Raw genomic sequence first — 27462 nt, forward strand, 5'->3', positions numbered from 1 at the left:
AAGGGCTGACGCGCCCCGTCACCTGCCACAGAGCCGCTCAGCGCCTTTCCCCTTTAGGGGGCACCAGCCCTGATGCACCCCAGGGCAGGGACAGGCTGGCTCAGGGGGGCGGGGAATGAGACACTGGGCCTTTCCCCTCTAGGGGGCGCCGGCCCCGATGCACCCCAGGGCAGGGACGGGCTGGCTCAGGGGGGCGGGGAATGGGACACATGGACTTTCCCCTCTAGGGGGCGCCGGCCCCGATGCACCCCAGGGCAGGGACGGGCTGGCTCAGGGGGGTGGGGAATGGGACACGGGGCCCTGCCCCACTAGGGGGCACCAGCTCCCACCTAGCTACAATGCTCCATGGCTATAAGTGGTTCCGTGTGTGACATGAGTTGCTGGGTCTCAGCCCAGTTCCAAACAGGAAGCCCCGCCCCCCCAATACGGCCCAAGCCGCAGCTCTCTCTAAACCGTGCTGGGACCAGGAACAGCCCCCCCCAACGCCCCTGCAGCCCCTTCCCCCCAGTCCCTGGGGCTGCCCCCGACTGACCTTGGGCTCCGGCACCAAGGGCTGGGCAGTGCTGACTGCTGCTCTCCTGAGTGGGGCACCCCCCATGGGGTCCATTGGGTACCCCACGGAGTAATCGCTGCCTTCCTGCTGGGAGCAGAAACCCCCCTGTTAACTGGAGCCTTCCCTGCCCCCACCCACCGCACAGATCCCAAGGGACCCCCGCCCTGCCCCTGCATGAGCCCCTCTGCTTCCCCCAGCTCCCTTCCCCCCACCACACAGATCCCTAGGGACCCCCTCCCCCATCCCCACGTGAGCTCCATTGCATCTCCCAGAACCCAGCCCCCACCCACCACACAGATCCCATGGGACCCCGTCCCACCCCCCCATGAGCCCCTCTGCATCTCCCAGCGCCCAGCCCGCTTCCGCCCAGCCCCTCCCTCACCTGCAGGTCACTGCAGAGCTCATTCAAGAGAACGGGCTCGTCTCGGGACAGCAGGTCCACGACACGCTCCAGGAAATCAGCCAGGACTGGAGAGAGAGGACAGAACAGGATTCGGTGGGCTGGGGGCTCCTGTCCAGTCACCCCTCCCCCTCCGCTCTGGTCTGGCTCAGGTACTGAGGTTTGTGATGCTGCTGCAGGGTGGGCTAGGACTCCTGGGTTCCGACCCGGGCTCTGCGCTGGCCTGCTGGAGGCAAGTCATGGCCCTGCTTTGTGCCTCAGTTTCCCCTGCTGTACAAGGGGGACAATGGTGCTGACCCCTTGGAGATGGATGGCTGGGAAGCACTAGAGAAGAGCCAGGGATCGTCATCGTTACAGGCAGCTGAGTCCCTTGTTCCCAGCCATCGAGGCGGGTGATTTTCCAGCCCGAGGCCGGGGCCAGAACTGGGTGACTGACGGGCTCTCGGGTCCTGGCAATTCTCCAAAACGCAAATTGTTTCGGATCGAACGAAAGAATAAAACTGCTCAGAACTTCCAGCCAATTGAAAAGCCCAAATCCTGACGTTCCACCGACACCCCGAGAGCCCCAGCCTTCGGGGGCAGTTTTTCAGTTTAAATAAAACAGGAAATCTCAAAATGGAAAGTTGTTTTGAACCAAAAAACAGACTTCTGCCATTTGGGGAAGTTTGGGGTTTTTTCCCACCACACCAACAATATGGAGAAAGCAACGGGAATTCAGGGGAAATGTCTCTGCTGCAAATCTGCATTTGTCACCAAACAAATTTGTCCAGCAGTACCCAGGTGCCTGACTTTTCACTGCTATTTATTGGGTGTATTACGGTAGTGCCCAGACGCCCTGGTCCTGGCACACAACCTGTTTGCGCTAGGCGCTATACTCTAGGATTGCTATTTATTAGGTGTCTTACGGTAGCACTGAGGCTGCCCGGTCCGGGCCCATGATCTCATTGCGCTAGGCGCTGTACAGACACCCCACAGGCTGCCCACCCACCCCCAGCCAGACACTTACACGCCCCATCAACCACTCTGTTCCCCACCACGGTCTTCGGGCTCCGGCTCAAGGCGTAGTCCTTAAAACGCCCCATCTGCTCCTGGAACATGGGGTGCAGCTGCTCTGTGAGAGCCGGCGGCTTGCCGTGCCCTCCATCTGCTCGAGGGGAGCAGAAATGGAACAGCTTCCGGCAGGGGAATAATCTCTGTACGCAGCTGGACGGGGAGTCCTCCGAATCTGCGAGAGAAAGGGGGGTGGCAGGTGAACCCTGGGGTCACACAGAGAGGCAAGGGATACTGAGGGCAGAGATGTGGCCGCTCTGGGGCAGGGCACAAAAGCTGTTGATACATGGACCCCTCATGCATCATGGAGATGCAGCCACCTCCGGGGCAGGGCGCAGAGGTTGTTTCACACCAGTGCTCGTTTAGGACAGGAAGTGAAGCAGGCTCCTGTACCCCTCTGAGACGGCAGGGGTGAGTTGGGGAGGCAGGATGGAACCTGAGCTGGGCTGGGGACCAGCCCAGACGCCGGGGTTCCTCTCCCCTGGGGGAAGGGCCCCGATGGCCATGCACCTTGCGGGGAGCTGAGAGCCGAGTCCAGCTCGTGGGCCGTGGCTTCCAGCACCTCGTCCAGGCAGGGGTCGGGCGCCACGTCCCGCAGGCACCACACGAAGTCGGGCAGCACGCTGCTCAGAAGGAAGCTATTATCCCAGGAGCACTCGTCCAGCACTCGCACTACCCGGGGCAGATCCCTCACGTACCTGCAGGGGGCGCCGTGAAGGAAAAGAGAGGGCCGAGCGACGGGAACCGAACTAGGCGGGGGTGGAGGTGGTGGGGCGAATGGGACATGGGGCCTTTCCCCTCTGGGTCACCAGCTCCCATCCGGCCCCAGGGCAGGGAACTGGCTGTGGGGGGACAACGGGGAATGAGGCCGGGGCCTTTCCCCTCTAGGGGGCGCCAGCTCCCATCTGACCGCAGGGCAGGGACTGGCTGGCTCAGGGGCCAGTAATATCCTAGAGACCGGGGGGGAGGGACACACCTTTTCCCTCCAGGGGGCGCCGGCCCTCATCCAGCCTCAAAGTGGGGGGACCAGCTGGCACAGGGGGGCAGGGAATGGGACATGAGGCCTTTCCCCATCAGGGGCGCCGGCCCCGATCCGGCCCCAGAGCAGGGTGGGGGCCGTGCTGGGAAGGATACGTCAGGCGGTCGAGCTGCCTCTGGGGGTCGCCCTCACTCCTGGTGTTATAGACAAAGACACTGCTGAGCAGCACGTTCAGGAGGAAGAGTCGGGAGAGCTTCGTCTCATCGCCCTGCAACGGCAGCGAGAGGCACATGAGCAGCGGGTCTAAGCACGGCACCCCACTGCCTTCCCAGAGCCGGAGAGAACCCCGGAGTCCTGGCTGCCAGCCGCCAGCCCCCCCACCCCCCGCAACCACAGCACCCCACTGCCTTCCCAGAGCCGGAGAGAACCCCGGAGTCCTGGCTGCCAGCCCCCCGCCCCCCCTGCAACCACAGCACCCCACTGTCCTCCCAGAGCCGGAGAGAACCCCGGAGTCCTGGCTGCCAGCTCCCCTCCCCCACAACCACAGCACCCCACTGCCTTCCCAGAGCCGGGAGAGAACCCCGGAGCCCTGGCTGCCAGCCCCCCGCCCCCCCTGCAACCACAGCACCCCACTGCCCTCCCAGAGCCGGAGAGAACCCCAGAGTCCTGGCTGCCAGCTCCCCCCTTCCCCCACACACTCTAACCACTGCACCCCACTGCCCTCCCAGAGCCGGGAGAGAACCCCGGAGTCCTGGCTGTCAGCCCCCCGCCCCCCCACACACACTCTAACCACTGCACCCCACTCCCCTCCCAGAGCCGGGAGAGAACCCAGGAGTCCTGGCTGCCAGCCCCCTCTGCTCTAACCCACCAGACCCCACTCCCTTCCCCCCCCCACACACACACTCTAACCACTAGACCCTACTACCTCTTGCTCGGTGAATCCCTCTGTGTCCAGCAGCACCAGGGCCTGGTCAGGCTGAGTCGGGTGGGGCAGGCACCACACCCAGATCCCCGGGGAGCGGGGGAAACCTGTGGGGACAGAGGGGGGCACTGAGTGGGGGCTGTGGGGAGAGGGGGGTCGGGGAGGTGCCGGCGGAGGATCAGGGGAGGCAGGGGTTCTGGAGGCCCAGGCGAGGGGTTGGGGAGGCCCAGGAGGGGACTTGGGGGAGGCCCAGGCGGGGGACACAGGGGAATGGTGGAGGCACAGGCAGAGGGAAGGGGGAGCAATGGGGTCCCTTCACCTTCACCCTGCCCCGCCAGCCGGTCCATGAGGAAGGATTTCCCAGTGCCACAGGGCCCGAAGACAGCGAGGACGTGGAGGGGCCGGGTGAGGCCTCGGAGCAGGCCCAGGGCGGCCGGGTTCACCCGCAGGGCACCAGAGCTGGGCACCGGCTCTACCAGGCAGACGGGCTCCATGGCGTCCGTGGGGGTCGGGCGCACGGGGCTGGGGGAGAGAAGGCAGTGTTACACCAGAGGCAGTGCAGCGGGGATGCCAGTTGGCTTCTGGAGGGGCCACGGTTGGGAGCCAGCTGGGACCACCAGCGCCAGGCCCACCGCAGGGCACCCGCTCTGCACAAGGAGGGGGCAGAAAGGACCCGCTCTCCAGCCACACAGGCCTTCTGCAGGGAGCTGACTGGCTCTGTTTCAAAGAGGGGGAAACTGAGGCACAGAGCAAAGGCAAGGCTGACGACAGATCCCAGCCCCCGCTGCTCTAACCCACTAGACCCCACTCCCCTCCCAGAGCCGGGGAGAGAACCCAGGAGTCTTGGCTCCCAGCCCCCCCGCTCTAACCACCAGCCCCCTGCTCCCCTCCCAGAGCCGGGGAGAGAACCCAGGCGTCCTGGCTCCCAGCCCCCCCTGCTCTAACCACCAGCCCCCACTCCTCTCCCAGAGCCGGGGAGAGAACCCAGGAGTCCTGGCTCCCAGCCCCCCCTGCTCTAACCACCAGCCCCCACTCCCCTCCCAGAGCCGGGGAGAGAACCCAGGCGTCCTGGCTCAAACCTGGCTGGGGCCGTGCGAGGACCCCAGGCTGGAGCGGAGCTGGGGTACCGCAAGCTGTGAAGTGTCCCCGGGCTGTGGGAAGCGGGACTTTCACTTTCACTTTCACTTTCGCGGCTGCCAACACTTCCCCCCACCCAGCAGTGAGGAGTCCGGTGGCACCAAAGACTAACAGATTGAGCTGGGCGAAAAGCCCCTTCGTCAGCAAGCGGCTGCCCAAATCAATCTGCTCGTCCTTAAGGGGCCACCGGACTCCTCGGTGTTCTCGTGGATACAGACTAGCACGGCTACCCCCTGATACTTAGCGTTAAATCCGTGACCCTACGGGGGGAAGCGGGGAGCCAGGACTCCTGGGTTCTTTCCCTGGCTCAGGGACAGGGGTGGGTTCCAGGACTCCTGGGTTCTCTCCCTGGGTCGGGGAGGGGAGTTTGAAGCTCTGTGTTCAGCACTGCTCTGTTATTGTTCATGTCACTGCTGCCACCGTCAGGAACTAAATGAGAACGAGAAACGATTCCCCCGCCTCCGCTGCTGAACAAACGCAGACTGGCAGCCCCGCATGCAGACACCCCCTCTCCCAGCGCAGGATGCAGCCCCTCTGGGGTGGGGCAGGGGCTGGGTATATGGGGACCGGGTCAGGGGTGATTATATGGGGACCCCTCGCCCGGTGCTGGGACGCAGCCCCTCTGGGGTGGGGGGGCTGGTTATATAGGGACCCCTCACCTGGCCCAGGGACGTGGCCCCTCTGGGATGGGCACGGCAGCAACTTACCACCATGACCAGTAGCACTTTGGCACAGGAAGTTAAGGGCAATGTCTTACCCGCTGACTGTGCAAAGGGAGTGAGAGGCTGAGCTGAACTGAGTGCCCCAGCGCGGGTTTAGTGGAGAACTGAGGTCAGCGCCCCAACCCGGGGAAAATGGTCCTGGCCTTGGGGCTAAGACGACTCTGTCATTTCTGCTGGGCCAGGCGGCAGCACAGCATGCTGGGAGCTGCCACCTCCATGGGCCGCTCTGCAGTGGTGCATGCTGGGAGCAGTTGCCTTCATGAGCCCCACAGAAGCAATGCCTGCTGGGAACTGTCCCCTCCCTAGGTCATGTGGGAGCAGTGCATTCTGGGAGCGCTTTACCTCCCTGGTTCCAGCAGCGTATGACACTTTCAAAGGCCAAACCTCAGATGAAGCAGTGCATTCTGGGAGCTGTCGTCCCCACAGGCTACACTGCAGCATTGCATGATGGGAGCTATTGCCTCTGGGAGCAGTGATTGCTGGCAGCCCTCAGCTCCATGGGCTGCACTGGCGCATTGCATGCTGGGAACTACTCCAGCTCCATGGGCTGCACTGGCGCATTGCATGCTGGGAACTACTCTGCCTCCATTGGCTGCACTGGCGCATTGCATGCTGGGAACTACTCCAGCTCCATGGGCTGCACTGGCCCATTGCATGCTGGGAACTACTCCAGCTCCATGGGCCAGGGATGCCATTTAGGGGAGGAAAGGGGGTCTTTCCCCCCTCCCCCCAAGTTTCAGTACATGTCCCAGCCCCAGGTGGAGCTCTTAACTGTACAGCCCTGGGTGGGTACAAAAATGTGTATCCACATCCGCTCCCGTGGCTAACCGCTCCCGTGGCTTACTCTACTTACCATGGCCGGGCTGAAGCCAGAGCCCGGTCAGGGAGAGCCGCGCGGGCAGCTGTGGGGAGCCCCGGAAGAGTCACAGACCCTCCAGCTGCCCTCGGCCAGGTGGGGAGCCTGGGGGGCGGGGATACAGCCAGGGGCTGCTCTCTGCCCCTCCCCACCCTGCACCGCGGGCAGGCGGAGGGTCCACCCTGGCTCCCCACGGCTCCACACTGGAGGAGCTGTTCAGGGGTTGCTCAGGCCCTCTGCCCAGGGCAGGTGGAGGGACCCAGGCTCCCCACAGCTGCCCGCGTGGCGCTCCAGCGGGGGATGTGGGGGGAGCTCGGAGCCACACCCCGGCCACGCAGGCAGCTGGGAGTCTGGGACTCTCCACCTGCCCTGGGCGGGGGCCCCGAGCAGACCCCAGCCAGGGCAGGTGGAGGGTCTGCACCACGGTTCCTCACAGCTGCCCTCCCGACTCTTACTGTGAGAGCCCTGCACAGATACAAAATTTGTATCCGTAGCCACGCTGCTATCCAGAAAAATGGTCCACAGATAGAAAGCGGATACCCACAGATTTGCAGGGTTCTACTGGAGCGTGAGCTCAGAGAGGTGCCGCTCCCAGGTTGGGTCCCAGGGTTTTGTTTACAAACGGGGGCAGGGTGATTCAGAGAAGAAAGGGCTGGGTATGAAATTAAGGATCTGAAAGTCCTTAGATGAGCCTGTAAAACAGGAATCTCTCTGTGTGCAGGGGGGTTGGGGGCATTGACAACAGAACACAGAAGATACCCAGCCATGGTTACATTCAGAAAAGAGGGAGGGGTGAAAAGAAGGGGTGAAAACCAAGGGAAGGGCTAGTGGCCCCATCACCACAGTATCTGAGCACCTCACAACCTCTAGCCCAGGTCTCCTCACACCCCTCGTGAGGCAGAGCAGGGCTCTTATCCCCATTGTACAGATGGAGCACTGAGACACTCACAGACTAATGGCCAGATTTTCAAAGGTATTTAGGCCTAGGGGGATTTTCAAAAGTGCCTAGAAGGTTTGGTGCTTTGTAAACCCCACTGGATACCTGGCTGCATCTTTGGGTGCCTAAAGACCATTGAAACCCTGTCCCTAAGGCACTGGCCTGAGGTCGGCCAGAAAATCCATGAGGCTGGGGGAGAGAGTAGAACCCACGTCTCTCAGGGCTAGCACCCCATCCACTGCACCAGCCTTTTTCTCTGCTGCATGCTGGGGGGTGGGGAAGGAGGACTCTGATAGATGGGAGCAAAACCAAGTGTAACGATGTGGCTTCTGGTGGGACACAACAGAGAGTGTCAGTTCAGGACAAACTGCTCAGAACAGGGTAGTTACAGCCCCAGGCAGTTACACCCCACCTCTAAGGCACCAAACCAGCCAGCCAGAGAGGACTTTGGTCTCACCCACTGGCTAACCACAAGTCACACAAGCAATTCCCTCAGACACTCCAGTTTCCCAGTATCACCACCAGTGCCACTCGTTATGGGGACAGATGGTTATGAAAACCAATACCCCAGTAAAAGAAAAAAGGTTCTCCCAATCCCAAAGGACCAAGCCCCAGGCCAAGGTCAGTATACAAATCAGATCTTACCCACAAATCACGCTGTTGCCAATCCTTCAGAATCTAAAATCTAAAGGTTTATTCATAAAAGAAAGAAATACAGATGAGAGCTAAAACTGATTAAATGGATCAATTACATCCAGTAATGGCCAAGTTCTTGGTTCAGGCTTGCAGCAGTGATGGAATAAACTGCAGGTTCAAATCAAGTCTCTGGAACAACCCCAGCTGGGATGGGCCCTTCAGTCCTTTGTTCAGAGTTTCCGTTTGTAGCAAGGTTCCTCCAGAGACCAGAAGCAGGATTGAAAACAAGATGGAGGGGTTTTCAGGGCCTTTTATAGCCTCCACCCCTGCTCCAAGTAGGGTAATCAGATGTCCCAATTTTATAGGGACAGTCCCGATTTCTTATATAGGCTCCTATTACCCCCCCACCCCCTGTCCCGATTTTTCACATTTGCTGTCTGGTCACCCTAGCTCCAAGCTTGGTGAACTGCAGAAAGTAAATAGCCCAAACAAAAGAAAGTCATCGGGATTTTTCTACCATAGTTTCAATTGTTGTATTCAAGAGTTAGTAACAAAGTAAGACTAGACATTAACCTAACTGCAGTGCCCCTCCAGTGACGTGCCCCAAGATGTCAGAGCATGTTAGGATTAGAGCTGAGTGGCGCTGTTTATTTCATTTGATTTCTTTATATAGCAATTAAATACAGAGCTCCTGTCAGCTAATTTCTAAGTTATTATCTGCAAAACAACCTGAGAGTTTTCAGGTGCCTGCGTAGCCCCTGGAATCACGGTTAAAGTTTCCTCTCACCCCCATCAGAACCCGAAACGGTACCACCTGCGCCGCTTGCGCCGTTTTCTCTTGTTCTGCATCTCCTGCATTTGCTGCATCTGCTGCTGCATCTGCGCCGCCTCCCTCTGGAAACTCGCGCCCAGCAGCTGCGCCTGGTCCTGCGGGATGGAGCCAGCTGAGGGTTAGCACCACTGACACGGGGCTGTGGGGAAGGGGGCAGCTGGGATAGAATCCACCCTCACTTTAACCCACTAGACACCACTCCCCTCCCAGATCCAGGCTAGAACCCAAGAGTCCTGGCTCCCACCTCTCCCCACCCGAGGCAACTCAGTCCCAGTCCCAGCTCCCCAGGGGCCCGGGGCAGGTACCTGCAGTTTCAGGGCCAGCACTCTCTCCTGCTCGGCCAGCAGCTGCCTCCTGTCCTGCTCCATCTTGGCCGTCAGCTGCCGGACGTGCTCCTCGTGGCTGCGCTCCTGGTCCTGCAGCAGCTGCTCCGTCTTGGCCTGCATCTCCTGGCTCAGCTGGGCCTCCCGCTCGGCCGCCTCGGCCCGCGCCCGCTCCGCTGGGGGGGGCACATGGTCAGGACCAAGGGCTCGGGGTGCAGAGGGGGGCCTGGCCCAGGGTCACTGGGTCATCGGCACCCAGGAGGCACTGGATCTATGGAGCCAGAGCCCTGGCCCTGGGGTCTCCACATCCATGGGCTCTGGATGTATGGGGCCCTGGGGGTCACATCATCTTTGGGGCACTGGATGTATGGGACCCTATGTCACAGCATCTATGGAGACTAGGAGTCTCCAGGCCTGTGGGGCACAGAGCCCTGGCCCTGAGGTCACAAATTCATGGGGTACTGGATGTATGGGGCCCTAGGTTGGGATCACTGGACCTATAGGGTGCTGGGGTCACAAGGCCTTTGCCACCACAGAGCCCCTACTCTGCAGAGCCCTGGCATCTGTGGGGTCCAGGAGTCACAGGATCTATGGAGCCGTGAAGGCCAGGGGTCACGGGGTCTATGGGGCCATGGCGTTCGGGGGGGGAGTCTGTGGCCAAGGGATCACCAGATCCATAGGGCCGTGGGAGTCACAGGACTACGGGCCCCAGCTCTGGAGTCACCTTCGATCTCCCTCTGTCTGTCCGTGAGGCTCTGGTCCGTCTGCAGGACGGCCTGGGCCACCGTCTCCTTGGACTTCAGAAACTGCTGCAGCACCTCGGCCGCCTGGGGGCACCGGGGAGAAAGGGGGTGAGCCGGGGCCCTCAGCCCCTCCCACTTGCCTCCCCCAGATCGAGGGGCACACAGCCCCTCCTGCCTGCCCCCCCACACCAGCCCCCCCAATCGAGGGGCCCACACTGCCTAAACCTGCCCCCCCACAGCCCCTCCCTCCTACATCTACCCCCTCCCCCACACAGACACCAGGGGACCCCAGACCAGCCAGAGCCTCCACACTGCCCTCGCATCCCATCAGCCAAATATGAGTCCGGACCACAAACTGACTGAGGGATCCAGCGACGCCATCGATACTTCTCCCCGTTAGGGCGCCTGCAGGCTGTGTGCAGCTCAGAGCCACGGCCAGAGACAGAACCCAGGAGTCCTGGTTCCCAGCCCCCTGCTCTCACCACCAGACCCCACTGCCCTCCCAGAGCCAGGAGAGAACCCAGGAGTCCTGGTTCCCAGACCCCTGCTCTCACCACCAGACCCCACTGCCCTCCCAGAGCCAGGAGAGAACCCAGGAGTCCTGGCTCCCAGCCCCAGTTGATGCTATTCAGTCAATTCACCATGATCCCTTTCCCTGGCACCCGCTGGTAGTTCTCCACCATCTCCCGCTGGTCGGCCAGGAAGCGCTGGTAGCCCCCGGGCACCGAGTAGCTCCCCTCGCAGACCCGCTCCTCCAGCTCCTGCGACAGCTCCCTCAGCGCAGCCGTGCACCGGTCCGACGATGCCTGCTCATTCCGGCGGCAGAGCTCAGCGCGCTTGGAGTCCAGCTTGTCCTGCGGAGAGAGGGGACATCGGAGCCGGTGCCCGCTGGAGGGGAAAGGCCTCGTGCCCCATTCCCTGCCCCAGAGAGCCAGACAGTTCCCTGCCCTGGGGCCAGCACGCCCTGGAGGCCCCATGCCCCATTCCCCACTCCACAGAGCCAGCCACTCCCCCCCTTCGCCCCGGGGTCAGATCAGGGCCAGCGCTCCCTAGAGGGAAAAGACCTTGGATCCCATTCCCTGGCACATGGAGCCAGCCAGTCCCCACCCTGGGGCCAGAGCGGGGCCAGCGCCCCCTGGAGCGGAAATGCCCCGTGCCCTGTTCCCCTGTGGGTCGCTGCAGGCTGGGGCAGGAGGGGCTGTGCCCCCATCGCAGGGTCCCTGGTACCTTCAGGTGCCGCTGGTATTGCTGCTCATCGTCCTTGAAGGCGCGCGCCATGAACGCCCGCAGCGCCTCCCGCTCGCACTGGGCGTGCACCTCCAGCAGCTCCTGCACGCTCTCCGTGGGCAGCGCCGCCCACCGCTCCAGCTGCTCCTCGTAGACAGCCACGGCCTCCCCCACCGCCGCCGAGTTCTCGATCTGCGCCAGGGCCAGCACCGCGCTCTCCATGCAGGGCACCACCCCGCTGCGGATGGCGTCCACGTAGGTCACCGCCAGGTTCCCCAGCACTGCCGGAGGGGCAGGGTCAGCGCCAGGTTCCCCAGCGCGGCCGGAGGGGCAGCGGCAGCGCCAGGTTCCCCAGCGCGGCCGGAGGGGGGCAGCGGCAGCGCCAGGGGGCCCAGCGCGGCCGGAGGGGGGCAGGGGCAGACCCTGCTGCACATTCACCAAGCCTGGGATGCACCCCCGTCCCCAGCCCTCTCAGAACGTTCTCCATTCCCCGTCCCCTTCCCCCCCGGTACGCACCTGGGACATGCTCTAATCCCCTTCCGGTGCTCCCATGATGAGTCCCCATCCCCATCTCCCTGGGACGTGCTCCAATCCGCATCGCCATCACACATCACAGCCCTATCCTCTCCCAAGGGCCGCGTCCCCATCATCTCCTGAGGGCCAAACCCCAATGCCCCCCTGAGGGCCGCGCCCTGATCCCCACTCACAGGTGCCCGTCACCACGTGGCCGCCGGGGAGGGTTTTGGTGCCCGCGTGCTGGTGGATGTGGCTGCAGAAGCGCTGCGCCGGCTCCAGGAAGTCGGGGATCAGCGCTGCCTCGGGCAGCTCGTCCAGCCGGGCCAGGTCGCGGCGCGGGGCCGGGCAGTCGAACACGAAGCACTTGCGGGAGGGGAAGTACTGGCGCAGGTACTTCTTGGGCAGATCCAGCTTCTCGGGCTGGCCTGGGAGAGACCCCAGGGTCAGAGCCACGGGCCCAGCCAGCCTGGTACCCCCAAGCCCCTCCCCGCTGCCCCCATTAGACCCTCAGCCCCAGTCAACCTGGTACCCCCAGCACCCCCTGCTGCCCCCATCAGACTGACCCTCTGTACCACAAAGTAGCACCCTAGAACCCCCATATTCACACTGTCATATAATTAGGATGTGTTTTGTACACAGTCTGCCTTGTGAGGGATCATTCTAAAAGTCTTGATCTCTTGAACATTAATACCCTGTTGGATTGGATGTGCCAGCATTGAATGGGGAGTTACAACGTTTGGCTACGCGTATGTTACTGAAATATGTTGTGAGGTTGGGAACACCCCACAACCAGCCTTTCAGGTGTAACAATGGAGCAGCCAGACGTGCCGACGGCCCATCGAAGGGAATCCACACTCCCAATGGCTGTCCCAGAGACTTCTCAGAGAGAGCACAGACATTGGAGACGGCTTGACCGACGGGCCTGCCTGATCCTCACGTCAAAAGATCTTTCCAGCAAGCTGGAAGAAACTATAAAAGAGGGGAAGTGACATCATGGCTTGGCCTCAAACCCCCACAGCCCAACGCCTGGAGGACCATCTGGAGGACAAAGACTTTGAACTGGGGAGGACAATCCCAGGCTGGAGGAGAGTCCCAGCCTGTGTATTGAGGATCTGTGACCGGCTTGTCCCATTTGTCAGGGTGAGATACTGCTTGAGTTAAATCCTGTTTAGTTTGTTGAACTCAGACTGCAATCAATTTTGATCTCTACACTTATTACTTATAATCACTTCAAATCTCTCTGTCTGCAGTTAATAAACCTGTTCTACCTTCTACCTAAAACAGTGCATTTGCTTGAAGTGCTTGGGGAATCTCAGCTCAGGTTACCAAGTCTACTGTATGTCCTCTCCACATCGAGGGAGGGGACGACGGGGTGATGAACTTACACTGGCCAGGCTTCTGACCAGGGCAGGACAGTACAGCTCTGGGATGCCAGGCTGGGGAACTGGGGGAATTGGCTGCAGCCTCTCGATCGGTGGTTCCTGAGTGGCCGGGAGAATTCGTGTAACTCAGGTGGGGGTGGCTGTGGGTGCCTGTGGGAGTGAAGTGACTGCCAGGTTTGTGGCTTGGCAACAGCATCACAGTATCAGAGGGAGACTCCAGGTTGGTGGGACAGAGGGCTCAGTGGTCCCACAGTCCAGGTTGCATCCTGGGGACCCCCCCACCTCACAGACCCACGGGCCCAGCCAGACTGGTATGCCCAGCCCCTCCAACAGCCCCCAGCAGACCCACGGGCCCATCTACCCTGGGATCTTGCACCCTCCCTGCCCCCCAGAGGAACCCCCCAGGCACAACCTGCCCGGTCCCCACCCATGGTTGGCACCTTCTCTGGGTTTCAAGGCGTTCTCCAGGTACTCGTCCTCGGTGATCTCCCGCCCGTCCAGCTCCAGCTGCAGCGCGAAATCCCGCACGGCCCACACGAAGGCCGGGAAGAACCGCACAAACTCGGCCGAATCCTCCCCCTCCTGCCGGCCGCCCCTGCCGGCCGCCTTCATCTTGATGCGCTCCGTCAGCTCCGTCACATAGCTGGAGGCCGGCTAAGGAACCAGAGACACGGTGCCCCCTGCAGGGGGTCCCTGAGCCCAGCACCCACAGTCCTCACCCCACTGCCCCTGAGAACCGCACCCAGCTGTGGCACTGGCTACTGGCACCCGCCCCAGACCCCTGTACCCATCAGGGTTCAACAGGGGCGACCCGGTTATGAGGGGGCATCACAGCTGCCTCCACCTCCCGGACTCCTGGGTCCCTCCCAGCAGGGGCAGGATACTGCAACTTCTCCAGGGCGCACTGGTCGATGGTGCCCAGGCTGTTGTAGACCAGGGTGCTGCTGAGCAACACGGCCAGCGTGAAGATCCACGCGTCGTTCTTCACGTTGCCCTGTGCGGGGAGGAAAGGGAGAAATCGCAGGGCGTCAGTGGCAGACCCCACTGCAGAGGGGTGGGGCAGGGTGAATATGGGGCAGGGGGCTGGAGCTCCCCCTGCAGGCACAGAGGGAAGCACACCCCTCAAACCCCACTGCAGAGAGGCAAGGTTTTGGGGCGTTATGAGCTTTTCTTAGTGTTTTGCATGAACACTGTGTGTGCCTCTGTTTCCCCATGTGCTGTGTGTGTAACGAGGAGGTGGGAGGGGGTTTGTAATTGCAGGGGACCAGGTGTGACCTCGCCTAGCAGCCGGGACCCCGGACACCGGCCTGGAGATTGGGGACCCAGCGACTGGTGACCGGGGGGCCCAGCCCAGGTTGGGAGCAGCCAGTTCTGGCCAGTGGGGGGTCAATGGGCTGAGGAGAGAGGGGCCCAGGGACCTGACCAGCCAGGTCCAGCCAGGGGGGAACAAAGGACCGCAGAGGGGTCCAGCGGCCTGTTCACCTGGGACTGAAAACAAAGGGCGGAGGAGGGGCGGGTGGGGGAGGAGATTTAGGGGGCTGGGCTGGAAGGAGGGGGCAGGGTGGGGCTGGGCAGGGGACAAGGAGCAGCCGGACCCATGGCGGACAGACCCAGCTGGCCGGGGCTGAGACTGGCCAGGCCCGAGGGCCCTGAGAACTGCCTGGGCTGGGTCCAGACGCTCAATACATCTCCTGTGTGACGCTGGCAGAGTCCCTGCAGGCTGGAGGTCTGGGGGCGGGGGGGGAATTGCTCTCTCTGGGGGTGGGGGTCCCGCGGCCCAGATCGAGGGGACTCCCTGAGAGGGCCCATGGCAGAGACAGGCTGCTGAGGGCTCAGAGGTGCAGTCCCAGAGGTGCAGGGCTAAAGGGCCTGCCTGCAGAGAGAACGTGGGATCCTTGCGGGGCGGGGGCTGTCACACTGAAGGGGGGTCCTCTAAGGGACCTGGGAGTATGTGACAGGGGGATATGGGCAGAGAGCTGGAGCTCCTCCTGCAGGTCGGGTATGTGGGGAGGGGAGCGGGGATATTGGGCAGGGGAGATAAACCCATGCTGACCCCTGGACCACCCACCCCCAGACCCAGGGCCCCTCCCCTCCTCCAGGGGGTGCTTGGTCTCCCCAGGACTCGCTTAAAGTCTCCCTGGAGCTGAGACCTAGCACCCTCCCTCCCCCCCTCATCACCTTCTCCACGTCGCCCAGCCCCTCGGTGTCCAGCAGCACCAGGGTGTGGCCGGCCCGGCGGGGGTGGGGCAGGCACCACATCCAGATGCCCTTGGTGTGCGACTGGATGGTGGAGCCCAGCGAGAACCCTGGGGAGAGAGAGAGGCGGAGCTGGGAAAGATGCCGAGCGAGAGAACCCAGGAGTCCTGCGTCCCAGCCCCTCACTTCCTGCTCTAACCCCTGCACCCACTCTCCTCCTAGAGCTGGGAGAGAACCCAGGAGTTCTGGCTCCCAACCGGCCCCTCCCGCTCTAACCACTTAGCCCCCACTCCTCACCTAGAGCCAGGATAGAACCCAGGAGTCCTGGCTCCCACCCCCCTGCTCTGACAACTAGACCCCAATCCCGTCCCAGAGCTGGGGGCAGAGAGGGGCCAATGGGATTGATGACCTCTGTCAACCCTTCCCCACTACCCTGGATCACCCCACCGGCCATATAGCCTGGTTTTCCTCCCCCCTCCCTGCCCCCGGATCAGCCCCACGGCCCCATCCACCTCATATCCCCCCCAGCGCTCACCTCCCCGGTCCTTGCCGGCCAGTCGGTTCAGGAGGTAGGACTTGCCGGTGCGGTACAGCCCGGCGATGGCCACCACCACCACGGGCTGGCGGACGCTCTGGAGCAGGGCCAGGGCTCGCTGGTTCAGCTGCAGCTCCCCATCCGGGCTGTTCTCGATCAGGCACATCGGCTCCTCCATGGCGCCTGGCTGTGCTGTGCCGGGGGCAACCTGGGGGCAGCAGGGCGGAGTGAGGCTGGGAGCAGGGGGGCACGGAGGGGGCTGTTTCCACTCCCCCCACCAAAGGCAGCCAGGAGGGGATTGGGGCTGGGCCGACAGGGGCCACTCACCTTGGCCAGGACCGGCAGGGCGGTTCGAGATGCCTGAAGCGGGACCACGCGCTCCATCTGTCCAGGAGAGACAACAGGGGGCAGACACATCATGGAGAGCGAGAGAGCGCGGCCGAATCCACCACCCGCCAAAGGGCTGAAACGCCCCGTCACCTGCCACAGAGCCGCTCAGCGCCTTTCCCTTCTAGGGGGCACCAGCCCCGATGCACCCCAGGGCAGGGACGGGCTGGCTCAGGGGGGCGGGGAATGAGACACTGGGCCTTTCCCCTCTAGGGGGCGCCGGCCCCGATGCACCCCAGGGCAGGGACGGGCTGGCTCAGGGGGGCGGGGAATGGGACACGGGGCCTTTCCCCTCTAGGGGGCACCAGCCCCGATGCACCCCAGGGCAGGGACGGGCTGGCTCAGGGGGGCGGGGAATGGGACACGGGGCCTTTCCCCTCTAAGGGGCACCAGCCCCAATGCACCCCAGGGCAGGGACGGGCTGGCTCAGGGGGGCGGGGAATGGGACACGTGGACTTTCCCCTCTAGGGGGTGCCGGCCCCGATGCACCCCAGGGCAGGGACGGGCTGGCTCAGGGGGGCGGGGAATGAGACACTGGGCCTTTCCCCTCTAGGGGGCGCCAGCCCCGATGTACCCCAGGGCGGGGACGGGCTGGCTCAGGGGGGCGGGGAATGAGACACTGGGCCTTTCCCCTCTAGGGGGCGCCAGCCCCGATGTACCCCAGGGCGGGGACGGGCTGGCTCAGGGGGGTGGGGAATGAGACACTGGGCCTTTCCCCTCTAGGGGGCGCCAGCCCCGATGTACCCCAGGGCGGGGACGGGCTGGCTCAGGGGGGCGGGGAATGAGACACTGGGCCTTTCCCCTCTAGGGGGCGCCAGCCCCGATGCACCCCAGGGCGTGGACTGGCTGGCTCAGGGTGGTGGGGAATGGGACACGGGGCCCTGCCCACTAGGGGGCACCAGCTCCCACCTAGCTACAATGCTCCATGGCTATAAGTGGTTCCGTGTGTGACATGAGTTGCTGGGTCTCACTACCCCTCCCCCCCCAATCGGATACCCCACAGAGTAATCGCTGCCTTCCTGTTGGGAGCGGAAACCCCTCCATTAACTGGAGCCCATCCCACCCCCACCCATTGCATCGATCCCATCGGACCCCCGCCCCCGCATGAGCCCCTCTGCATCCCCCAGCACCTGGGTGGATAAAAGTCAATTATTTTTTTTATTTAAATCGGGTTTTTTGAAAAAATGCTTTTTGAGGAAAAAAAAACTATCTAAAGATAGTTTTAATTAAGCTACATTATAGCTCAAAGATCTCTCATGATGGACTAGGGATTATCAATTCGAATTCTATAGTAGGAGACAATATAGTCATGTCATGTTTTGTAAATGAGTTCCAATAGTTCATGGATTAGGGACCCAATCTTATGGGGTTCCACAGGCTTCTGTACAGATTATTTAGTTAATCTTTCTACCTACCCAATGGGACTCAGTGCTCAGGCTAGAAGATACCATCAGAGATGCTTAGCTTTGCAGTTCTCAAACTGTGGATTTGTGTCTCCAGAGATAACATGCTAATTAACAGCTAAAATGTTTTTAAATAAATAAACAAATAATATAGAGAGGTGAGAAATAACAGACCTCAACCCCATTGTCCCTCTGCAAATTTGTGTACACAGAGTCAACCCCTTACCTCTCTCTAAAAGTGCAAAGTTTCAAAAAGTTCAATGAACAGAAGATTGTTGGGGGCGCAATAGATCTGGACAAGGAGAAGAAGTCTGGAGATAAATGTGAGAAGGGAGGGACAGGCACCAGAAATGAAAGTTAAACTGTTTGAGCAGCATATTCCAGAAGTCTTGAGGTCCTTCTGAGTGTAGCCTTCATTGATTTGAGATCTACCATACCATTCTCTCACTAGAAGGGAAAACCTATAATGGCAGCAGGCCGTAAAAGAGACCCAGTTTGGGAATATTTTAATGAAATTCCGCTACCTGTGGGTAAGACAGGCATGTGTGCAAAATGCAAAGAGTGCAACAAAGAAATGCAAGGCCTGGTTGCCGGAATGAAACAACATCATGAGTAGTGTTCCTTCTCAGGAGGAAGCTGCGTTGAAGATGATGAAAGGAACATGTCTGAACATGCAGGATCTTCAGGTTGGTAAACTTTCATTTCATACTTCTTTCTTAAGGACTGCCTGTCTTCCTTCTGGACTATGCTTGAATTCTCATGTTTGAGCAAAAAATATAGTTGCTACTCTATGGTACTATCATCTTAGATGCAGTTGTGATAAAAAATAAATAGCTGAAATAGCAGATCTTCCTTTTATAATGTCACCTTTAAAGTACTGCGTGTCGGTGAATGCAATGGGCGGAATGGTAATAATAATGAAATAACTGCATTGACTTATTTTGTTTAGGAGAATCCATCCTCAACATACAGGATTCGGAAGACTATCCACCTTCAAGTTCACCATCATTTTCTATAATTTCAGAGTTATCTGCCAGTGTTTCAGTCACATTATGTGTGTCACATAGCCACAGTATATCACCTGTAGCAAAAAGAGAAAAAAAAACCTCCATCATCCAGAAACAACCATAGAGAAGTTTGTGATAAGAACCAGCAGATTACAAAAAGAGGTAATTGACGAAAAAATTGCCCGGTTTGTTTATGCAACACACTCTCCTTTCTGTATAACTGAGAATCCACACTTCATGAATATGGTTCATCATTAAGACCAGGATAGAATCCACCCAACAGAGCCGATGTCACAGGCAAATTGCTGGATAAAGTGTATGAAAGAGAAATTGAGCAGTGAGCAAAACGTCTAGAGGGTAAAATTGTTAACCTGAGTCTTGATGGGTGGAGCACTGTCTACAATGATCCTGTTGTATGTGCTTGTGTGACAACAGAAGACGGGAATGACTTCCTTACAGAAACTATCGATACAGCAGGAAATGCACACACAGCAGAATACTGACAAGAAGTAGCAGTAAAACTGTAACAAACTGGGACTGTTCTTGCTGGGGTGTGGGAATGCTGACAGGGGAGTGTGACTAGGATGGTCTGCATCGGGGGATGGGAGTCGGCCCAAGGGAACATACCTGAGCTTGTAACATGAGAACCCAGGAAGGGGTTGGAGGTCAGGTGACTCCGGGGCCCGGGAAACTGAACAAAGGCTGTGGGAGGGGTCGCTGAAGGCAGAGTGCTGGAAGCGGGCTGGAGAGATGGCTGGGAGGCAGAGATGGCTCTGACCCCCCAAAGGGGGGTGGGCTGGCATGCCCTGGGACCCCAAGCTGGACCTAACTGAGGGGGGCCCTGTTGTCTGTGCCTGCAAGACCTGTCTTGGACTGTATTCCTGTCATCCAAATAAACCTTCTGCTCTACTGGCTGGCTGAAAGTTATGGTAAATCGCAGGAAGCCGGGGGTGCAGGGCCCTAAGTCCCCCAATACGCCGTGACAACTGGTGGCAGCGGCAAAATCTACTGCACCCCGTGGACGGCGCTTCCTGCAGTAAGTGACTGGGGAGCAGTAAAACGAAGGGAAATTAACGGGAACCAGGCCGGCTAAAAAGTGGGAAAAAAACGGTTATTACCCCTGGGAGTGTGTGACCAGCAAAAAAAACTTTTGCAGTAACAGGGTCCCCCGGGGGGATCGCAGCAAGTGGTCCCAGGGGCGGAGGAGTCTGCAGCTCGACCCTGGCAAAAAGGCGGTAACCTCAAGAAGGGCTGGCACACTAGGGGTCCCCCTGGGAACTGTGGGGAGCTGTGAGCACACAGGCCGGTGAGTGGCCAGCAGAAAAATGTATGCCAAGCGGCTTAAGAGCAACCTGGTGGAGCTGTGCAAGCAGAGGCGGCTGCGCATTGGGAGGCTCACCAAAGCACAGCTCATTGCCCGGCTAAAAAAGAAAGATCGCGCAAATGAACTGATCCCTGTGTCTCAGGGAAGCAGCATGGCAAATGCAGCGCAGGCCCCAGTGTCTGTCCCAGCTGGAAGTGGTCAGCCGGCTGCTGAGGGCTTCCCAAGACCCCTCCTTCCTATGCCTAAGGGAAGGGTGGGGAGGAGCCCAGCAAATACCGAAGGCGCCGTGGCCCCCCCGGCCAGCAGGGGACCCTCCCGGCGAAGCTCGCCGGCCAGCAGAGGATCCTCCCGGCGACGTTCGGCATCCGGGGAGCGGAATTGGCTGAAATAAAAAAAAGAGCTAAAACTAAAAAAGCTAAAGAATCGTAAACAACAAAGACAGCATAAAAAGAAACAGCATCAGCGTAAAAAAAAACAGCGTCAGCAAAAACGGAAGAAAAATAAAAGACAAAAACAGAAAAATAAAAAACAGCGTCAGCATAACCTGAAACTGGCGAAATTGAAGGGCAGCAAACCCCCGGCTGCGGTAAGTGAGGGGGGACCCAGGACTGCACGGAGCTTTGATAAGTGCATCATGGCCCCATACAAGGAGGGGGAGGACATGGATAACTTCCTGGAGGCCTTTAAGACGGCCTGCAAGCTGCACCGGGTTAATCCCGCGAACAGACTCCGGGTCCTTACCCCCTTACTAAACCCCAAAGCCGTGGCATTGTACCGCCAACTGGAAAAGGCAAAAAAAGGGGACTACAAACTATTCAAAAGGGCCCTGCTACGTAAGTTTGGGCTAACTCCTAAGATGTACCGGAAAAGGTTCCGAAGTCAAGATAAAACCCCTGAGATCTCATATCTGCAACTAGCCGTCCGCATAAAAAAATACGCCAGCAAGTGGGCTGGTGGGGCCCAGACAAAGGAGGACCTAATTAAACTGCTGGTACTGAAGCAACTGTATAAGCGGTGCCCATCCGACCTGAGGCTGTGGTTGGTGGACAAAAAGCCAGAGAACCCGCAACACGCCGGGCAGCTGGCCAATGAGTTTGTAAAGAGCCGGTCAGGGGGTGGCAGGGAGGAGCCCCAAAAAAACAGGCCCGCCGCAATGCAGAAAAAGAGTCACCCTGGAACCTCCCAAAGGGGAAATATGGGAAATCCCCTCCCACGGGAAATGCCCAGCGTCAGGGACAACCAACCGGCTCAAGGAAACCCACAAAACATAAGCTGCTATTACTGCGGCCAAAAAGGCCACGTTCGGGCCCAGTGCCCCAAGCTCAAAAACAGACTGAGCAAACCAAACCCGCATAGGGTTAACTTGGTAAAGGCCCAAACAAACAAGGGGCAGGCTTCTCACGCAAAAGGGGCTGGCAGCTTATCAACTGCTCAAGAGAAAGAAGGGCCCCAGGCCAGCTCCTCTAGGGGGCTGAATGCCCCAGACTCAGGGTTTTTGGTTTATACGGTGGGCGCGGGGCTGTCCCTCCGGAGAGAGTACCTTGTTCCCCTGGAGGTGAATGGAAGAAAGGTCAATAAATACTGGAATACGGGCGCAAAGGTAACGCTGGCCCGGCCCGAGGTGGTGGCCCCAGATCAGGTGGTGCCCAACTCCTACCTGACCCTGACGGGGGTGGGCGGAACACCAGTCAAAGTGCCCGTGGCAAGGGTACACCTAAAGTGGGGGGCCAAGAAGGGCCCCAAAAATGTGGGGGTACACCCGTATTTGCCCACTGAGGTATTGATGGGGGGGGACCTGGAGAACTGGCCAAGCAACCCCCAAAAGGCACTGGTTGTGACCCGCAGTCAGAGCCGACGAGGGGCCCTGCGCCCTGGCCTTGGGGGGGGTGCCTTGCCTGAGGCGCAGGACCCTAACCTGGTGGGGAGGGAACGCCCAGGGACACGGCTCAGAAAGGCTGCAGCTTCAGACCCAGCGGGCAAAAAAAAGCAGGTGGCCATCCCTGTCCCAGCTGCTGAGTTCCAGGCCAAGTTGCAAAAAGATCCCTCCTTGCGGAAGATAAGAAACCTGGCCAACCTCAATGCGATACAAACCATGGGACGAGGTGGCCGAAAAAGGTTCCTGTGGAAGAAGGGGTTTCTGTACCAAGAATGGGCTCCCCCAGGGAAAATAAAGTCAGGGGGGATCAGGAGGCAGCTGGTGGTACCCCAAAAGTATCGCCGCCAGCTGCTGTGCCGGGCCCATAATATTCCCCTCTCAGGGCACCAGGGAACCTGGCGTACCCAGCAGAGGCTGCTACGGAGCTTTTACTGGCCTGGGGTCTTTGTTACTGTCCAACAGTACTGCCGATCCTGTAACCCCTGTCAGAGGGGAAGGAAGGCCTGGGACAAGGGAAAAACAGCTTTAGGACCCTTGCCCAGCATAAAGGATCCTTTCCAAAGGGTGGCCAAGGTTAAAAGGGCGGCTCTAAACCAAAAGAGCCCAAAGCACAGACCTCCAAACTGGAGCGCTGGAAGAAGACCACAGCCCAGTTAAAACCCCAAAGGTATGGGGGTGGAAAAAGGGCACAGGCCGCATAAACCTTCCCACATGCAAACTGCAAGTGCCATCAAGCACCCCCAACCTAAGGGGGGGCGTAAAACAAAAGGGGCCTGGTGTAACTCCCACCAAAAAACTGGAGGGATGCGGGGGCATCCATGGGAACGGGGGTAGGTTCAAACTTCCCCAGGTCACTGGCTAAAGTGACCCTGCTCAGTTCGGTCTCGAAGGGGGGAGAGATGTAACAAACTGGGACTGTTCTTGCTGGGGTGTGGGAATGCTGACAGGGGAGTGTGACTAGGATGGTCTGCATCGGGGGATGGGAGTCGGCCCAAGGGAACATACCTGAGCTTGTAACATGAAAACCCAGGAGGGGATTGGAGGTCAGGTGACTCCGGGGCCCGGGAAACTGAACAAAGGCTGTGGGAGGGGTCGCTGAAGGCAAAGTGCTGGAAGCAGGCTGGAAGGAGGCTGGAGAAATGGCTGGGAGGCAGAGATGGCTCTGACCCCCCAAAGGGGGGTGGGCTGGCATGCCCTGGGACCCCAAGCTGGACCTAACTGAGGGGGGCCCTGTTGTCTGTGCCTGCAAGACCTGTCTTGGACTGTATTCCTGTCATCCAAATAAACCTTCTGCTCTACTGGCTGGCTGAAAGTCATGGTAAATCGCAGGAAGCCGGGGGTGCAGGGCCCTAAGTCCCCCAATACGCCGTGACAAAAACCTATAACAAAATGTGAAAAAAAATCCAATGTCTAGTACACTGCTTGGTCACAGACAATGCTGGAAATGTATCCAAGATGAGAAGAAATTTAGAAGAGTCCCAAGCTAATAACATACGGTTGCAGTGCTCATTTGATGCACCTCCTAGCCAAAGACCTCAGTGTTCCAGAAATAAAGGCTAATGTTGTTGAAATTGCAAAATACTCCCGTAACAATCACTTTGCAGCAGCTGCTCTGAAAAAAGTGGGAGGAACCAAGCTCACTCTCTCACAAGACGTGCGATGGAACTCAGTAGTGGACTGTTTTGAGCACTGTATCAAGAACTGGCCTAATTTGATGACAGTTTGTGAACAAAATTATGAAAAAACAGATGGCTCTGTCACAGCCCACATTCTCAACATTGGGCTTCAGAGAAATGTTGAACACATGCTGAGTGCCCTGAAGCCTATTTCTGTGGTCTTGAACAAAATGCAGGAAAATCGCTGTTTTATTGCAGACGCTGTGGAAAATTTGGAAGGAACTGAGTGAGATCTTAAAAAGAGAACTATGCAATGACAGAGATAAATTAGAAGCATTAAAAAAACGAATGGGACAAGCACTATCTCCAGCTCATTTTCTTGCAAATATTCTCAATACTCGGTACCAGGGTCAAGCCTTAACTGCTGAAGAAGAGGAGTTGGCTATGACATGGCCATCCAGCAATCATCCCTCCATAATGCCAACTATAATAAACTGCAGAGCTAAGGGTGAACCATTCAAGAAATATATGTTTGCTGATGATGTTTTAAAGAAAGTCACACCAGTGAACTGGTGGAAGTCACTTAAGCACTTGGATTCAGAGGCTGTTGAAGTGATAATCTCACTTTTAACAGCAGTAGCTTCTTCTGCTGGCGTAGAAAGAAAATAAAGCAATTTAAATGTCTATCTGGTGATGTTCTCCTCTTAATACAGCATGGCAAGAAAATCCTCCAAATATTAATGATTAACCTGTTGAATTGGAGATAGTTCACCTCCCAATGACTTCATAAAGATCTGCTTCAATTACCTTTGGTAAATGAAATAACCAATCATTCATTTTCTGATATAGCTGTAAAACTAAGCTGAAAAGTTTTCAAAATAAATCACTTTAAAAATATATAGTGTGTACCTTCTAAAAATGAAAGCTACATCTATCTCTGAGATGTGAAGATTATGTATTAAGGTTATAACAACCAACAAGAATGCACTTTTATGTAGAAATCCATGATTAAATCAAGTCTTCCTGACTAGTGATTTAAATCAAATCCACCCTGTCCAGCGCCCAGCCCACTTTCCCCCAGACCCTCCCTCACCTGCAAGTCATTGCAGAGCTCACTCAAGAGAACGGGCTCGTCCCGGGACAGCAGGTCCACGACACGCTCCAGGAAATCAGCCAGGACTGGAGAGAGAGGACAGAACAGGATTCGGTGGGCTGGGGGCTCCTGTCCAGTCACCCCCTCCCCCTCTGCCCTGGTCTGGCTCAGGTACTGAGGTTTGTGATGCTGCTGCAGGGTGGGCTAGGACTCCTGGGTTCCGACCCGGGCTCTGCGCTGGCCTGCTGGAGGCAAGTCATGGCCCTGCTTTGTGACTCAGTTTCCCCTGCTGTACAAGGGGGACAATGGTGCTGACCCCTTGGAGATGGATGGCTGGGAAGCACTAGAGAAGAGCCAGGGATCGTCATCATTACAGGCAGCTGAGTTCCTTGTTCCCAGCCATCGAGGCGCGTGATTTTCCAGCCCGAGGACGGGGCCAGAACTGGGCAACTGACGGGCTCTCGGGTCTTGGCAATTCCAAAAAAAGCAAATTGTTTCAGATCGAACGAAAGAATAAAACTGCTCAGAACTTCCAGCCAATTGAAAAGCCCAAATCCTGACGTTCCACCGACACCCCGAGAGCCCCAGCCTTCGGGGGCAGTTTTTCGGTTTAAATAAAATAGGAAATCTCAAAATGGAAAGTTGTCTTAAAACTAAAAAAACAGACTTCTGCCACTTTGAGAAGTTTGGGTTTTTTTTTCCCCCTACACCAAAAACATGGAGAAAGCAAAGGGAATTCAGGGGAAATGTCTCTGCTGCCAAATCTGTATTTTTCACCAAAACATTTTGCCCAGCAATACCCAGGTGCCTGAGTTTTCACGTAGTATTATCACTGGTATTTATTAGGTGTATTACGGTAGTGCCCAGGCCAGGCCCAGGACCCCATTGCGCTAGGTGCCATATGTTATGATTGCTATTTATTAGTTGTATTATGGTAGCTCCCAGGCCCATGCCCTCATTGCGCTAGGCGCTGTACAGACACCCCACAGGCTGCCCACCCACCCCCAGCCAGACACTTACACGCCCCATCAACCACTCTTCCCCACCACGGTCTTCGGGCTCCGGCTCAAGGCGTAGTCCTTAAAACGCCCCATCTGCTCCTGGAACAGCTCGCCGTGCCCTCCATCCGCTCGGGGGGAGCAGAACTGGAACAGCTTCTGGCAGGGGAATAACCTCTCTATGCAGTTGGACGGGGAGTCCTCCGAATCTGCGAGAGAAAGGGGGGTGGCGGGTGAACCCTGGGATCACACCGGGACGCTGAGGGCAGAGATGTGGCTGTTCTGGGGCAGGGCACAAAGGCTATTGATACAAAGATCCCTCCTCACCCAACGCGGAGATGTGGCCGCTCTGGGGCAGGGCACAGAGGCTGTTTCACACCAGTGCTCGTTTAGGACAGGAAGTGAAGCAGGCTCCTGTACCCCTCTGAGACGGCAGGGGTGAGTTGGGGAGGCAGGATGGAACCTGAGCTGGGCTGGGGACCAGCCCGGATGCCGGGGTTCCTCTCCCCTGGGGGAAGGGCCCCGATGGCCATGGACCTTGCGGGGAGCTGAGAGCCAAGTCCAGCTCGTGGGCCGTGGCTTCCAGCACCTCGTCCAGGCAGGGGTCGGGCGCCACGTCCCGCAGGCACCACACGAAGTCGGGCAGCACGCTGCTCAGGAGGAAACTATTCTCCCAGGAGCACTCGTCCCGCACTCGCACTACCCGGGGCAGATCCCTCACGTACCTGCAGGGGGCGCCGTGAAGGAAAAGAGAGGGCCGAGCGACGGGAACCGAACGAGGCGGGGGTGGAGGTGGGGGGGCAAATGGGACATGGGGCCTTTCCCCTCTGGGTCACCAGCTCCCATCCGGCCCCAGGGCAGGGAACTGGCTGTGGGGGGACGACGGGGAATGAGGCCGGGGCCTTTCCCCTCTAGGGGGCGCCAGCTCCCATCTGACCGCAGGGCAGGGACTGGCTGGCTCAGGGGCCAGTAATATCCTAGAGACCGGGGGGGAGGGACACACCTTTTCCCTCCAGGGGGCGCCGGCCCTGATCCAGCCTCAAAGTGGGGGGACCAGCTGGCACAGGGGGGCAGGGAATGGGACATGAGGCCTTTCCCCGTCAGGGGCGCTGGCCCTGATCCGGCCCCAGAGCAGGGTGGGGGCCGTGCTGGGAAGGATACGTCAGGCGGTCGAGCTGCCTCTGGGGGTCGCCCTCACTCCTGGTGTTATAGACAAAGACACTGCTGAGCAGCACGTTCAGGAGGAAGAGTCGGGAGAGCTTCGTCTCATCGCCCTGCAACGGCAGCGAGAGGCACATGAGCAGCGGGTCTAAGCACGGCACCCCACTGCCTTCCCAGAGCCGGAGAGAACCCCGGAGTCCTGGCTGCCAGCCGCCAGCCCCCCGCCCCCCCTGCAACCACAGCACCCCACTGTCCTCCCAGAGCCGGAGAGAACCCCGGAGTCCTGGCTGCCAGCTCCCCTCCCCCACAACCACAGCACCCCACTGCCTTCCCAGAGCCGGGAGAGAACCCCGGAGCCCTGGCTGCCAGCCCCCCGCCCCCCCTGCAACCACAGCACCCCACTGCCTTCCCAGAGCCGGGAGAGAACCCCGGAGCCTGGCTGCCAGCCCCCCGCCCCCCCTGCAACCACAGCACCCCACTGCCCTCCCAGAGCCGGAGAGAACCCCAGAGTCCTGGCTGCCAGCTCCCCCCTTCCCCCACACACTCTAACCACTGCACCCCACTGCCCTCCCAGAGCCGGAAGAGAACCCCAGAGTCCTGGCTGCCAGCTCCCCCCTTCCCCCACACACTCTAACCACTGCACCCCACTCC

The 27462-nt window shown here is 59.0% G+C and overlaps 2 protein-coding genes across 2 annotated transcripts; both read right to left on the bottom strand.

The window, feature by feature from the left end:
* Positions 1-18: 18 nt before the first annotated feature.
* On the bottom strand, positions 19-5859 carry LOC128827397 (guanylate-binding protein 1-like). The gene is made up of 9 exons (XM_054011243.1): positions 5799-5859; positions 4224-4426; positions 3908-4011; positions 3138-3250; positions 2514-2701; positions 1960-2178; positions 936-1021; positions 533-640; positions 19-51 (listed from the first exon to the last, which is right to left on the bottom strand). The coding sequence occupies exons 2-9, from the start codon at positions 4396-4398 to the stop codon at positions 19-21; spliced, it is 1026 nt and encodes a 341-aa protein (XP_053867218.1). The 5' UTR covers positions 4399-4426; positions 5799-5859.
* A 3125-nt stretch (positions 5860-8984) lies between these two features.
* On the bottom strand, positions 8985-16326 carry LOC128827398 (guanylate-binding protein 1-like). Its single transcript, XM_054011244.1, has 11 exons — positions 16274-16326; positions 15947-16154; positions 15394-15521; positions 14100-14209; positions 13656-13858; positions 12025-12258; positions 11318-11598; positions 10732-10944; positions 10072-10174; positions 9330-9523; positions 8985-9119 (listed from the first exon to the last, which is right to left on the bottom strand). Exons 2-11 carry the CDS (start codon positions 16122-16124, stop codon positions 8985-8987), a joined length of 1779 nt encoding a protein of 592 aa, XP_053867219.1. The 5' UTR covers positions 16125-16154; positions 16274-16326.
* Positions 16327-27462: the final 11136 nt, after the last annotated feature.

This window comes from Malaclemys terrapin, chromosome 21 (assembly GCF_027887155.1).
Source record: "Malaclemys terrapin pileata isolate rMalTer1 chromosome 21, rMalTer1.hap1, whole genome shotgun sequence".
Classification (NCBI taxonomy): domain Eukaryota; kingdom Metazoa; phylum Chordata; order Testudines; family Emydidae; genus Malaclemys; species Malaclemys terrapin.